At 37.9% G+C, this 16436-nt stretch overlaps 1 protein-coding gene across 5 annotated transcripts in view; it reads right to left on the reverse strand.

The window, feature by feature from the left end:
* The window catches only part of GRIK2 (glutamate ionotropic receptor kainate type subunit 2), a 653698-nt gene that overhangs the window by 181533 nt on the left and 455729 nt on the right, over positions 1 to 16436 (reverse strand). For all 5 annotated transcript variants that reach the window (XM_007523908.3, XM_007523909.2, XM_060190711.1 and 2 more), the window contains exon 10: positions 10072 to 10278. In XM_007523908.3, the coding sequence (XP_007523970.1) occupies positions 10072 to 10278 (207 nt within the window). The remainder of the gene's footprint in view (positions 1 to 10071; positions 10279 to 16436) is intronic.

The following is a 16436-nucleotide window of genomic DNA, read 5'->3' on the forward strand; positions in this document are numbered from 1 at the left end:
ACAAATACAGATTCAAAGTGAAAGGATGGAAAACTATCATGCAAGCCAATGGACCATGAAAAAAGGGCAGGAACAGGTATTCTCATACCTGACAAGATAAGACTTTAAATCAATAAAATTATAAAAGATAAGGATGGGCATTACTTAATGCTCAGAGGATCAGTCAATTAAGAGGACTTAACAATTATTAACATCTATGCACCCAATGAGAAGTCATCTAAATATATCAAACACCTACTGAGAGAACTATAGCAATATACAAACAGCAACACAGTAATAGTATAGGGAACTTCAACACACCACTCTCTAAATTTGACAGATTATCCAGGCAGAAAATCAATAAAGAAATGAGGGAGATAAATGAGGAGATAGATAAACTAGAACTAGTGGACAGTTTCAGGGTCATTCACCCCAAGAAACTTGAATATAGATTCTACTCAAGTCCACATGGGTCATTCTCAAGGAGAGACCATATGTTAGGCCACAAAGACAGCATCAGCAAATTCAAGAGCATTGAAATCATCCCAAGCATCTTCTCAGACCACAGTTGAATTAAACTATCACTTAACAATAAACAAAAGATTAGTAACAATCCCAAAATGTGGAAACTCAACAGTACGCTACTTAACAACTATTGGATCAAAGAGGAAATAAAGGAAGAAAGCAAAATGTTTTGAGAGTTCACTGAAAATGAAGACACAAGCTGTCAAAATATTTTGGACATAGCTAAGGCAGTTCTGATAGGGAAGTTCATAGCCATGCAAGCACACATTAAGAAACAAGAAAAAGCACACATTAACAACCTGATTGCATAACTTAAATATCTAGAAGAAGAAGAAGAACAAAGGAACCCTAAAGCAACCAGAAGGACTGAAATAACTAAAGTTAGGGCAGAAATAAATAACATCAAAAATAAGAAAATAATACAAAAGATGAGTGAAAGTAAATGTCAGTTCTTCGAAAGAGTGAACAAAATCGACAAACCTTTAGCCAGACTCACAAAAAAAAAAAAAAGGAGAAGACTGAAATAAATAGGATTGTAAATGAAAGAGGCGATATCACAACAGCCACCACAGAAATTCAACATATCACGGGAGGCTTCTATAAATAACTATATGCCACCAAGCTAGAGAATCCGGAAGAAATGGACGATTTCCTAGATACCTTCAAACTTCCAAAATTAAATAAAGTGGAACTAGATAATATGAATAGTTCTGTCAAAGCTAACAAAATTGAAACAGTTATCAAAAACCTTCCCAAGAATAGAAGTCCTGGACCATATGGTTTTACAAATGAATTGTACAAAACCTTCAAGGAAGACTTACTCCCTCTACTTTTGAAAGTTTTCCAGAAGATTGAAGACACAGGAATACTCCCTTCCAACTTCTATGAAGCCAACATCACTCTGATACTGAAAGCAGACAGGGACACAACCAAACAAGAAAACTACAGATCAATATCTCTGATGAACACTGATGCTAAAATATTGAACAAAATTCTAGCCAACCAGATACAGCAGTATATGAAAAAGATTGTTCATCATGACCAAGTGGGGTTTATCCCAGGGATACAAGGCTGGTTTAATATACATAAATCAATCAATATGATCCACCACATCAATAAAAGTAAAACCAAAAGCCACATGATTATATCAATAGATGCAGAGAAAGCCTTTGAGAAAATACAATATCCCTTTATGATCTGCAGGTGTCTATCTTTCTCTCCCTTTCTCTGTCTTCCCCTCCTCTCTCCATTTCTCTTTGTCCTATCCAACAAAGACAGCATCAGTAACAACAACAATAAAACAACAAGAGCAACAAAAGGGAAAATAAAAAAATAAATATCAAAAAGAAGTAGAAAGCTATTCCATGTTTATGTGTTGGAAGAATTAACATAAAAAAATGAGTATACTACCCAGAGCCATATACAAATTTAATAATATTCCCATCAAGTTCCCAACCAGATTTTTTAGGAGAATAGAAAAAAAATGCTACAAATGTTTATCTGGAACCAGAAAAGACCTAGAATTGCCAAAACAATCTTGAGAAGAAAGAACAGAACTTGGAGGCATCACACTCGCAGATCTCAGATTGGATTATAGGGCCGTTATCATCAAAAGTGTTTGGTGCTGGAACATGAAGAGACACACTGACCAGTGGAATAGAATTGAGAGCCTAGAAGTAAGCCCCCACACCTATGGCCATCTAATCTTTGACAAAGGTGCCCAGACTGTTACATGGGGAAGTCAGAGTCTCTTCAATAAGTGGTGCTGGCAAAATGGGCTGAAACATGCAGAAGAATGAAACTGAACCATTATATTTCACCAAATACAAAAGTAAATTCCAAGTGGATCAAGTACTTGGATGTTAGACCAGAAACTATCAGATACTTAGAGGAAAATATTGGCAGAACTCTTTTCCACATAAATTTTAAAGATATCTTCAATGAAACTAATCCAATTACAAAGAAGACTAAGGCAAGATTAAACTAGTGGGACTGCATCAAATTAAAAAGTTTCTGCACAGCAAAAGAAATCATTACCCAAACCAAGAGACCCCTCACACAATGTGAGAAGATCTTTACATGCAATACATCAAACAAGAATTTAATAACCAAAATATATAAAGAGCTTGCCAAACTCAACAAGAAAGCAATAACCCCATCCCAAAATGGGGAGAGGACATGGACAGAATATTCACCACAGAAGAGATTAAAAAGGCTGAGAAACACGTGAAAAAATGCTCCAAGTCTCTGATTGTCAGAGGAATGCATATAAAGACAACAATGAGATACCACTTCACTCCTGTGAGAATGTCATACATCAGAAAAGGTAACAGCAGCAAATGCTGGAGATGGTGTGGGGTCAAAGGAACCCTCCTGCACTGCTGGTGGGAATGTAAATTGGTCCAACCTCTGTGGAGAACAGTCTGGAGAACTCTCAGAAGGCTAGAAATGGACCTACCCTGTGACCCTGCAATTCTTTTCTTGGAGATATATCCTAAGGAACCCAACACATCCATCCAAAAAGATCTGTGTGCACATGTGTCCTTAAGCAGCACAATTTGTAATAGCCAAATCCTGGAAACAACCCAGGTGTCCATCAACAGATGAGTAGCTGAGCAGTTGTGGCATATATACACAATGGAATACTGCTCAGCTAGAAAAAATGGTGATTTCATCTTTTTCAGCCTATGTTGGATTGAGCTTGAAGAAATCATGTTAAGTGAAATAAGTCAGAAACAGAAGGATGAATATAGGATGATCTCACTCGCAGGCCGAAGTTGAAGACAGGATCAGAAGAGAAAACACAAGTAGAACCTGAACTGGAGTCAGTGCATTGCACCAAAGTAAAAGACTCTGGGGTGTGTGGAGGAGCAGAGTACAGGTCCTAGAAAAGAATGGCAGAGGACCTAGCAGGGGTTGTACTGTTATGTGGAAAAGTGAGAAATGCTATGCATGTACAAACTACTGTATTTACTGTTGACTCTAAAACATTAATCCCCCAATAAAGAAATAAAAATAATGTCACAGGCTAAAGAAATTAAGAGTATGCAAGACCTTGACACTATACGCACATATGAAAGCAGCTCATCTCACCTATATGGCCAAGTACAGATGAATGGTTTTTAAAAAAATCAAGGTATATATATATACAATGGAATACTATCAGATATTAAAATAGGAAGTCACCTCACTGGGGGTATGAATCCATTTGTCAATGACTATGCCCAGCAGAAAAGCAATTACAGAAGACAGATCTTCCATCTTCTGCACCCCATAGAGATCTTTGGTCAGTACCCCAGAGAGATAAAGAGTAGGGAAACTTCCACTGGAGGGGATGTGATATGATACTCTGGTTGTGGTAACTGTATGGAATTGTATGCCTCTTGTCCCACAATCTTGTCAGTCATGATTAAATCACTAATAAAAACAAAATAAAATAGAGAAAACAAAAGGAAAAAAATGAATTCACCTGCTTTTTTTTTTTTTTTTTGTCTCCAGGGTTACTGCTGGGGCCTGGGGCCTGGTGCCTATATTATGAATCCACTGCTCCTGGAGGCCATTTTTCTCGTTTTTTACCCTTGTTGTTTATCATTGGTTTTATTATTGTTGTTATCATTGTTGTTGGATAGGACAAAGAGAAATTGAGAGAGAAGCGGAATACAGAAAGGGGGAGAGAAAGCATGATGCAAGCCCCCTTGCTGTTGGGGAACCGGGGGCTCGAACCGGGATCTTAACACTGGTCCTTGTGCTTTGCGCCATGTGCACTTAACCGGCTGCACTACCGCCTGGCCCCTGTCACATCTTTGATGTAATTTGAAGGAAAAGTTTTAAGTGAGATAAGTCAAAAAGAGGAATGAATACTAAATAGTCTCACTTATAGGTGGGTTTAAGGAACAGGGGCAGGAAGGGAAATCACAAAGTGAGACTTGGATTGGATTCCGTGTATTGCCCCAAACCCTAGGATACTGGGAAAGTGGGAAGGGAGAGGCTGGAGAGAGTGTTGGAGTCCCAGTGTACCATGGCAGAAAAGGACTTACGCTGGGAGGGGGAGTGTTTTACAGATACTTAATATGGGGAGATGAAAAACTGTCTCCATATGTCAACAATTGCACTGTAAATCATTAACCCAGCAACAAAACCAATTTAAACATCAGCTGGTCTGCACTATGTGATCCACTTGCTTCCTATCTGTCCTTGAAGCTCTGATGTTTGTCCCAACCCTGACCCCATTCCTTAGTTCAGTATCTTTTATCGTTATTAATTAGTCTCTTTTATCGTTAGTCTCTTTTATCGTTATTAATCTTGGGAACCACACTTTTGTAGATTTTATATATGCATGTAATTAACTATTTTCCTCTATTGATCTTTTAGATGTAAATTTGATTTTATAGCTGACATATGAAAAAAACAAAAGGAGCAAGGGAGTGTTCTGCTCCATCAACATGGTCAAACATCTGTGTGATTCTTTCAGTAAATATTGAGTGTTGAAAACTTTCTGCACTTGTGCTATTGTATTGGCTTCTCCAATTTATGCTCAGTATATCTAATGCAGATGAATTATCCAGAAATAAAGATCACAAGCCTAAAGGCCATGAATACAAGAAACTGATATAGGAAAATATTTTGATTTAGGTCATTTAAATATACTTATGAGAAAGAGAAGGCCAGAGCATCATTCGGGCATTTTATATGTGAGAGACAAAATTAGGAAGTTGGGGAGTCAGGTGGTAGCACTTGGCACAAAGCACAAGGACCTGTGTAAGGATCCTGGTCCGAGCCCTCGACTCCCCACCTGCAGGGGAGTCGCTTCACAGGCGGTGAAGCAGGTCTGCAGGTGTCTTTCTCTCCCCCTCTCTGTCTTCTACCTCCTCTCTCCATTTCTCTCTGTCCTATCCAACAATGATGACATCAATAACTACAACAATAATAAAACAAGGGCAACAAAAGGGGAAATAAGTAAATATAATTTTTAAAAATTAGGAACTATAAAGATGCAGAAACTGAAGTTTAGAGTCACTGCCCTCTCCTTGATAAAGAGCTTAGTCAGTCTAAAGACTCACAAAAATATCAACTGTAATTAGCTTCCAAGTACTTCTCGGATAGAATGACCCTGGTCACCAATCAACATTAAAAAATCAAAAGATGGTTACTCAGATGGAAAGACCTCAAAGTCTTAAAATACAGTGGGGAAGCAATGACAGAAGCCAGATCTTCCACCTTTTGCATCCCACAGTGACCCTGGGTCCATACTCCCAGAGGGTTAGAGAATAGGAAAGCTATCAGGGGAGGGGATGGGATAAGGAGTTCTGGTGGTGGGAATTGTGTGGAGTTGTACCCCTCTTATCCTATGGTTTTTGTCAGTATTTCCTTTTTATAAATGAAAGTTTTAAAAAAATTCTCAAAAGAGTATATTGAAAACAGAAAAAAAGTTGAAACTGTCTAGATTTCTATTTTATTTTCTTTGTAGTAGAGACATATATTAGTGAAATTTCTTGAAAAGTTCTAAAGGAGTCCTTAAATAATTTGTATGTAAAAAATCTGAGAAATTCTGCACCAAAATTTGAAAGATTTATACAATGAAGATACACATATTTTCTTGCAGTTTTACATATAATGCAAAATTGATAATATAGAAAACTATAACATAAGCATAAAAGTTGCAAAAATGTTTTCCCAATAATGACTGCCTTATGTATAAAATATATGTAGCAATTAAAAAAAAAAAACGGATACAGGGGCAGGTAGTGGTGCAACAGGTTAAGCCCATAGTACAAAGCACAAGGATCTTTTTTTTGCGCAAGGATCTCAGTTCAGTTCAGACCCCCGGCTCCCCACCTGCAGGGGAGTCGCTTCACAAGTGGTGAAGCAGGTCTGCAGGTATCTATCTTTCTCTCCCCCTCTCTGTCTTCCTCTCTTCTCTCAATTTCTCTCTGCCCTATCCAAACAATAAATAAAAATAAAAAAATTAAATGACCACAGGAGCAGTGGATTTGTTGTGTAGGCATTGAGCTCCAGCAATAACCATGGAGGCAAATTAAATACATAAATAAAATTTAAAAAATGGATTCCCCTTGTTTCCTATCATTCTAATCATAAATATTACTTTTATTTTCTTTATTGCTAATTTAACAGTGAATTTGATTCTTTATTAATACTTCCTTAAGTTTAATTAATTCTCATATAAAATTAGTATTCACAAAACAGATAAAAAGCACTGTCATCTTTGCACTGGAAGGAAAGTATCATTAGACAATTCATTGTTGTGGCAACGTTACAGAGTTTATTTCCACAAATCTTGGTAGTACCTCCTACAAAGCCAGGCTCTGGAGTAGTAGCTACTGGGCTACTACCATATGTGAGACAGTTCACTTTTGACAGGGAAATTGTTACGTGAGACATAACTTTAAGTATGAAATCTCAACTTTACTCATCCGGTGTAAATGTTTCATTTAAACATGATTTCTGAAAAGTAATCTATAAAGTAAAATCTTAGTTTCTCATTCCAGTGATTCCAGTTCATTAAAACAAGATGTACTGACAATTTGGAAAACACTAAAGTATCTATGCTGTTATTTTACATCTAGCCAAAACTTAGTATCTGCTTCCTGCTATAGATAGATGACAGATTAGATAGATAGATAGATGATAGATGAAAGACACTCTATTATTTCTTTATTCTCAATAGTTAAGTGATATTGTTAGCGAAAAGTACTTCCACATTGATATAAATCTGCACAATTTTTTAAAAGAAAAAAATGTTCATTATTTTACAGAACTCTTAGCAATACCTAAATGCTTTAGTACTAAAAGACGTGGTAACAATAAACTTAAATGCCCCAAAACACCTAATTCAAACTCTATGTTGTGACTTTTAGCCACAAAAGATAGTTTATTTTATTGAAGACATCTGCACATTGAACATCAGAAAGAGTTAATAAAATATAGGGAAAATTCACAAACCTTAGCAACAAAATAGTTAAACCCATGAAAAAAAAAAAAAAAGAGAGAGACTATCTGAACAGACTTCTCACTGAAGAAAATATTCAAATGACAAACAGGTATATGACAAAATTTTCACTGCCAATTATTATCAGAAGGATTCGCAACAAGAAATCAGTGATATCAACCACACATGTAGGAAACAGAATCCATCTATACCATTGATAGGCATGTAAATTGATCCAATCCCTGTGGGAACCAGGCTGAAGAGTCTTCCAGACATAGGAAGTAGAGCTTATCTGATCAGACAATTCCTCTCCTAGATATTCACCCAAAGTACACCAGAACACTTATCGAAAATCATCTAAGCATGTGTAGGTCCATAGTGCTATATATAGGAGCATAAACTTGGAAACAATTTAAGTGTCCAGTGACAGATCCGTACATAAGGAAGCTGTGGCATGTCTACACAGGAGAATACTACTCAGGCATAAGGAAAGATGGGAGCTCCTTTGCTAAAGAATGCCTCAAACTAGAGAAAAACCATGGGATGTGAAATAAGCCAAATGAGGAGTCACAGGGTACCCGCAGGTCTATCTCACTCACAGGTGAGACATAAGAGTCAAGGTAAGAGAATATACAGGGTGAGGCATTAATAAGCTGAGGTTTATTTCAGCAAGTCCAGAGATTCAAAAAGGAGAGGTGATGAGAGGAGATTTCATAAGAGGCTTGGGGCCCAGTCACCTATGGTGAGATGACAACTTGGGGCCCAGTAACGTAGGCCCAGTAACCTATGGTAAAATGACAATTTGGGGCTCAGTGACCCATGGTGAGATGACACTGTGCCTGTGGTTGAGATAGACTTGCACCAATTTTCAGGAGATGTGAACTTGCTCCCTGTGACAGCAGTCCTGTGAGTAAAAATATCAATAAATTGACTTCATTGAAAAAGTCAATTTATTTATTTTTATTTATTTTTAAAATATATTTATTTATTCCCTCTTGTCGTCCTTGTTTTTTTATTGTTGTTGTTGATGTCATTGTTGGATAGGACAGAGATACATAGAGAGAGGAGGGGAAGACAAAGAGGGGGGAGAGAAAGACAGACACCTGCAGACCAGCTTCACTGCTTGTGAAGCGACTCACTTGCAGGGGGAGAGCTGGGGGCTGGAACCAGGATCCTTCCCTGGTCCTTGCGCTTGGCGCCACGTGCGCTTAACCTGTTGTGCTACCGCCCGACTCCCCCGAAAAAGTCAATTTTGAAGAGATGAAATAATAAACTCAACCAAATGAAGAAATACTAAATAGTAGACAAGAAGTAATAATAGTTTATTCAAATAAGCCATAAAACATCTATCCTGGCAGTCGGGCGCTAGCGCAGTGAGTTAAGCGAACGTGGTGGCGCAAAACGCAAGGACCGGCATGAGGATCCCGGTTGGAGCCCCCGGCTCCCCACCTGCAGGGGAGTCGCTTCACAAGCGGTGAAGCAGGTCTGCAGGTGTTTATCTTTCTCTCCCCCTCTCTGTCTTCCCCTCCTCTCTCCATGTCTCTCTGTCCTATCCAACAACAATGACATCAATAACAACAACAATAAAACAACAAGGGCAACAAAAGGGAATAACTAAATTTAAAAAAACATCTATCCTCATTGCTTCCATATGCCAAATATTCTTTTCTAATTTGTTGGTTTGGCTTGGTCTGGATCTTCCCTGGGACTCTGCCACCACAAGCTGTCTTTTTCAGACAGAAAGAGTCCACAGTACAGAGACAGAGGAAACAAAGAGGGACCTACCACAGCACTCACATTCCCACCATATGGTACAGACTGAGCTTGAATTGGGGTCATACACAGAGCAAAGCAGACATACTATCCAGGTGAGCTATTTTTCCAACTCTGTTGTTCAGTCGTATACATTTTTTTTTTTCCTAATTGACACCAGGATTATTACTAGGGCTTAGTGACAACACCATGAATCCACTGATTCCGGGAGTCATTTGTTCCTTTTTTCTTTTCCTTTCTATTTTTTATGTGATGGGGGCAGAGAGAAAATGAGTGGGGAGGGAGGAGATAGAGAGGGAGAGAGAAAGAAAGCACCTGCTGACATACCTCCCCGCAGATGGGAGGTGGAGGCTTTGTGCCTGGTGAAGTGTGTGATGAACCAAGTACGTACACCACCATCCAGCCTCCATAAAAGCTCTTAATTTGTGCTTTTTCATCTGTAGATTTCTCTCATCTCTATGTTAAATATAAGTATCCTTTCATTGCACAGTAAGTTTTCATCATGAAATCACTAATTAGCTTCACTAATTTTCTGGTTAGGAAGCTAGTATGACAAAAATAAAAAAAATCATCATTGGGAAACCATCTTCCAATTTATAAATCAGAACTAAGCATTCCAAGCTATTAAATTGCTAAACACTAGTAAGTCTAACAAATGATCCTCTATCGAACTGTGAAGTTCTCTTATATATACTCTTTAAGATATATATATATACTTTGAATATAATGATCAAAAAGAATACATATTTGAAATATGCCACTATTCGCCAGTACTTACCCATGACTATGAATAATAAAAGATTTTAGCAATCTACCAAAGTTAGTGAATAAGGAGAAGAATAACTCACATGATCAATTAATTCACGAACCATTCCATTCCATTGCCCATTGGCGTCATCCTGGGCTCCATATTTTCCATCTTCAACAAGCCTGATTTCATATGTAAAGCCAAGAATTGTAGATAACTCTCTGAGGAGATCAATGCAGTAACCCTCAAAACGATCATTCCCATAGAGAGGCTTGTCAGACTTCTTGAACAAGACATAGGGCTCTTCCTGGAAGCAGTGAAGACAAAAGTGGGCCATTATCAGTTAATTGTCAAACTTATGATTAAAATTAAAGCTTTCTTTAGAAGACAGTAAATTCTGTGCTAGTTTAGGATGAGCCAATCTTATTTTAGTTTAGTTACTATTAGTATGGTTTGAAATACAAAGAGCGGGGAGTTGGGTGGTAGTGCGGCGGGTTAAGCGCTAAGCGCACGTGGCACAAAGCGCAAGGACCGGCTCAAGGATCCCGGTTTGAGCCCCGGCTCCCCACCTGCAGGGGAGTCGCTCCACAGGTGGTGAAGCAGGTCTGCAGGTGTCTGTCTTTCTCTCCCTCTCTCTGTCTTTCCCCCTTTTCATTTTCTCTCTGTCCTATCCAACAACAACGACATCAACAATAACTACAAAAATAAAACAAGGGCAACAAAAGGGAATAAGTAAATAAATATTTTAAAAAAAAAGAAATACAAAGAACGTAGATTACTTCAAAATTATTTGTGCTTCACAAGAGAAAATTTAACTATACTAATTATACCGTGACGTATAGGTCCTATCTTCTGTGTCACGTATTTTAAATACACATAACAAGGAACATACAATATGATACATGCTGTAGAATATTTAATTAAAAATGACTTCAACAGTCCAAACTGACTTCTACTACTTAATCAATATCTGGTGTACTCTTACAATAGAACCTCAATAGGATGAATAAAGAAAAAATGGCGATTGTCGAGTTGCATACTACATGGTAAGAAATGTATTTTATCCTGCCAACCACAAAAATTAGTATAACTCGGAGTCAGGCAGTAGCACAGGGGGTTAAGCGCACATGGCATGAAGCACAAAGACCAGCATAAGGATCCTGGTTCAAGCCCCCAGCTCCCCAACTGCAGGGGAGTCGCTTCACAAGAGGTGAAGCAGGTCTGCAGGTGTCTACCTTTCTCTCCTCCCTGTCTTGCCGTCCTCTCTCCATTTCTCTCTGTCCTATCCAACAACAACAATAATAATCACAACAATACAAAAACAAGGGCAACAAAAGGAAATAAATAAATAAATAAATAAATATTTTTTAAAAATTACTATAACTATACATTATTACCGGTAAAAAAAAAAAGGAGTGTGAATACATAATATAAAAATTCTTCCCTAGGCTAGTTACTTCTTTCTCAAAGAAGAATACATGTTTTCAACATAAATGTGTTTTAAAATTTTGCATAAACTATATATTGTGAGCCTATTAGATATAATGAGATTTTAAATATGTCTATTTCTCCTATTTGGAATATGAAATGATCATTGTTCCTACTGAAGTTTCTTGTTTCAAAATATCTCTGGTTGTCACTTGCACACTGTGGGAAATGTGATCAACATTAGTGAGTAAGAGTGAGCAGGCATAAGGCAAGGATAAACCCACAAGGTACAAAAGAGGACTACACTATTTTTTTTAATTGCCGTCTTATTCATTATCTCCTCAATTTAGCTTTTCTTAATCACCATTTTTCCTATTAGCTTGATATTCTCCACTTAAATCAGTGAGAAACACATCACAGGCTAATACATTTGTTAGCCTGTGAGCTTAAAAAACCTTTCTAGGAATAGTGGAGAGGAAGTGTTAGGGAGGTACACACTGCAAACTCTAATGTACTTCTGCTTTCAGGTATATATTTTGCAGTAGTTTATGGATACGTGTTCCAAGCTTGGGATCCATGATTGCTCAACAAATTGTTTGGCTTCGTATGTTAACTCTCTTTTCAATCACCAGGTTCCAGATGCCACCAGGATGCTGGCCAGGCTTCCCTGGATTGAAGACCCCACCAATGTGCCCTGGAGCTCTGCTTCCCCAGAGACACACCCTAATAGGGAAAGAGAGAGGCAGACTGGGAGTATGGACCGACCAGTCAACGCCTATGTTCAGTGGGGAAGCAATTACAGAAGCCAGACCTTCCACCTTCTGCAACCCACAATGACCCTGGATCCATGCTCCCAGAGGGCTAGAGAATGGGAAAGCTATCAGGGGAGGGGGTGGGATATGGAGATTGGGTGGTGGGAATTGTGTGGAGTTGTACCCCTCCTACCTTATGTTTTTGTTCATTAATCCTTTCTTAAATAAAAAATTTAAAAAAAAAAAAACCTTTCTAGGTAGTAAACAGGTTTTCATATCACCGGAGAAAATACCTAGCATCTTTTTAGTATTTACGGATCGCCTCAATGTCAAATATCAGTTTTCCCACATTTAATTCTGAGAACGAAGACATAATTTTCCAGCTGTGATTCCTATCCCCAGCTACACTGTGTCACTAGATAGTTTTACATGGAGTTATGACTCTCCTCTAGACTCACTGTTCTCTGTTTCACACAGCATAAGGATAAATAATAACCCAGTGTAAGAAAAGAAAAATGGTACCAGAAGCAATTACTGTACCACACACTGAGTTCAATGAATAGTATGATAAAACTCTCCTGGGCAGCTTCACTGATTTCTCATATAGTCTTAAATCTCCACGTCAGCATTTGCCGGAGGTAAAGACTCTTCATTCCACTGGCATCTATAATAAGGATTTGTCAGCATTTCTCTATCAACCCCAGTTTTAGGGAACCAAATAACTCATGTGTCTTTTATCTGCATTAGACTGGGAACTGACACAGAATAAATTCAACAGGAACTTCTAAAAAAAGAGTGAATTACATTGTGAGGTTCAGGGGAACTAAATGTTTTATTTAACTCCAATAAAACTTTATAATTTCAAGTTCATAACTCTTAGACCGCAGTTCTTATCTAGAACTAAATTGTTATTTTCATGTGTTAACCTCTGAACTTTCATGGTCTAATCCAAGATATCCAAAAGACAGAGACATAAAAATACAAATTAATTTCATGGTGTATTATTAAATAGTCCTACGGCAGTACTATTCTGATGTTAAGGTTACCCTAACTCATTTACTTGTTCAATCATGTATTTAATGTCTATTAGGTACGAGAACTCCTTTTAGTGCCAGATCAGAAAGGCAGCGCTATTGATGATTCTTTCTATTTTTAAAAGAATGGGCTCTTTGCAAACTTGTAGATCCTAAGAACTGGTTTTGTTTTGTTTTGTTTGTTGAAAGTATAGGCAGCACCACTGTCCTGTAATTACAATAGTATGCTGATACCATGATTATCAAAATGGTCAGGATGAACCGTACACCTGGGTGGAATTTATTTATTATTTATTCTTTTTTTCTAACAGTGCTATCATTGGGGCACAGTGATCACCTGACTCTATAGTTCTCAGAAGTTTTTCATTTTTCCCTCGAGGTTAAAAGAGACATAATGGGAGAAAGAGAAAGGGAGAGAAAGAGACACATCTAGTACTGTCTATTGCTGGTGCAACTTCCTGTATGTTGGAACCTGAGGCTTCAACTCAAGTCCTCATGCATGGACACTTTACTGTGTGAACACCATAATGCTCTAACCTGACTCTATGATCATTTTTAAATTTATTATCTTTATTTCTTTTTTTTATATTTATTTATTCCCTTTTGTTTTTCCCTTTTTGTTTTATTTTTCTTGTAGTTGTTGTTATTGATGTCGTTGTTGTTGGACAGGACAGAGAGAAATGGAGAGAGCAGGGGAAGACAGAGAGGGGCAGAGAAAGACAGACACCTGCAGACCTGCTTCACCGCCTGGGAAGCGACTCCCCGGCAAGTGGGGAGCCTGGAGCTCGAACCGGGATCCTTACGCTGGTCCTTGAGCTTTGCACCACATGCGCTTAACCCACTGTGCTACCACCTGACTCCTGACTCCATTATTTTTTTAATGATGGAAAAAGTACAGCCATAAGGCAGTTGCTGAGGAAATGATTCTTATGTCTGGAAAAAAAAAATCACTAAGGTCACAGAAAAGCATTCTTTTGGAGACAATAACTCTGATCTCCCCATTAAAAGCCTTTGGTCAGACTTCCACACACTGTACACCTCAGAAAATTAGTCATATTGCTCAGCATGTTTCTGTGAACCTTTTTCATCCTTACTTTCCCTACCACAATAGGAAATGGCAAGAGAACTTGAGTCCAAGTGGTTCTGGATTCAGCAACAGTTTGTGCCATGCTAACATCTAGAGCTAAATTAAAGTCTGATCAGCTAAAACAATGACATCCAGCACACAGTCCCTTCTTAATTGAGAATGACAGCAACTGTGTTTATGTCACCCATACGATAAGATCCCTTGCTAGGTCATACAAAATAAGAAAATATAAAAGAATATTTGAATAACTGCTATTCCCTCCCCAGATAGGAGACCATATGAATTTCCCCTACACATATGGAAGCTTCTATTTATATTTATTATGTCTTACACTAAAATGTGAATAAGGGTTATTAATATTAACATATTAGTACCAATACTCAACATTAATAATAATAAATCAGATAATATGGATGGATTAAATAATATGAATGCATTATATAATTCATCTTTATTTTAATGAATTAAAAAGATTTAAAAGGCATGTAAAGGTTGATAGTAAAAATATTAATAATTATTCCTGGAATTATATGTATATTGTTTTTAGAAGTTTTCATTTTCTCTGTATTTTCCATATTTTATAAATGTTTTATATTTTATTTTATAGATATTTTTTATTTTTAAATATCATGTACCTATTTTATAAATATCATGCATCCATGCATTAATTCTGTAAACAAACACAAAACTTATACCAATAGATGAGACAGTAATCTTTTAAACATCATGGAGGAACTTAGACGTCTATGAGGTGAAAGGTGTCAATTTGAAAAAAATGGCATACTATATGATTTCAACGATTTATCCACCTATATATTCTGTTCTTAAAAAATCTACAGAGATAGTGAAAGGTCAGTGATTATCATAGGTTAGGTAGAGGAGGAATTTTCAGGACAGAAAAATTCAGCAGCATAATAAAGATGGGTACATGCCATTATACATTCATCCAGATTCTTGACTTTCCATCAGTGTGAGCTGTGACTCAGCAAATATGAAATGCCAAGTGTAGCAACCAAAAGACTCTGGAGGTGGAGGGAGGGGGTAATGGCAGAGACGGGTGGCACGTGTGCGGAAGGAGGGGATGCACAGTCCGTGTCTGTACTTTTCCATCCATTTTACTGAGAGTCTAAAAGTAGACTTAAAAAAAAAAAAATCTTTAAAATAGGAGTGAATGAGACTACTGATGAGCTGGTAGGGGAAGTTGAGAAATTCCTTCAGAAAGCAGAATAGAGGCAAACAAAGATGAAATTCTGTGACAAACTCCAGGATTTTTGAAGTCATACGAAGTGACTTAAAACTATCCAAAACATATGCTCTCTCTCACAGAACCTGGTCTATATCTAGGTTTTGGGACTTTGTTAGAAATAGACCAGGTTCTGTGAGAGAGAGCATATGTTCACACGTATCCATAAATTAGTGCAAAATATATACCTGAAAGCAGAAGTACACTAGAGTTTGCAGTGAGTACCTCCCTAACACTTCCTCTCCACTATTCCAAGCTTTGGGTCCATGATTGCTCAACAATTTGTTTGGCTTCGTATGTTAACTCTTTTCAGTCACCAGGTTCCAGATGCCACCAGGATGCTGGCCAGGCTTCCCTGGACTGAAGACCCCACCAATGTGTCCTGGAGCTCTGCTTCCCCAGAGACCCACCCCACTAGGGAAAGAGAGAGGCAGACTAGGAGTATGGACCGACCAGTCAATGCCCATGTTCAGGGGGGAAGCAATTACAGAAGCCAGACCTTCCACCTTCTGCAACCCTCAATGACCCTGGGTCCATGCTCCCAGAGGGATAGAGAATGGGAAAGCTATCAGGGGAAGGGGTGGGATATGGAGATTGGGTGGTGGGAACTGTGTGGAGTTGTACCCCTCTTACCCTACGGTTTTGTTAATTTATCCTTTCTTAAATAAAAAATAAATTTAAAAAAACTATTAAAAACAAAGGCCCCCTGAACCTGAGACAGCTCAGTTGCATGGTATGTTTCTTTGACATTTTCATGAGCCGCGTCTGAACCTACCCTGCACTGTATTAAAGAGAGCTTCACTGTTTAGTGCTTGGTGGTCTCTCAGTATGAATAAATAAAGAGCTATAAAAAATAAAAATAAGGTCCCATCAATCAAATGGCAAAGGATATGAAAACTGGGCATCACTCTTTAGAATGGA

This window comes from Erinaceus europaeus, chromosome 4 (genome assembly GCF_950295315.1).
Source record: "Erinaceus europaeus chromosome 4, mEriEur2.1, whole genome shotgun sequence".
In the NCBI taxonomy this organism is placed as follows: domain Eukaryota; kingdom Metazoa; phylum Chordata; class Mammalia; order Eulipotyphla; family Erinaceidae; genus Erinaceus; species Erinaceus europaeus.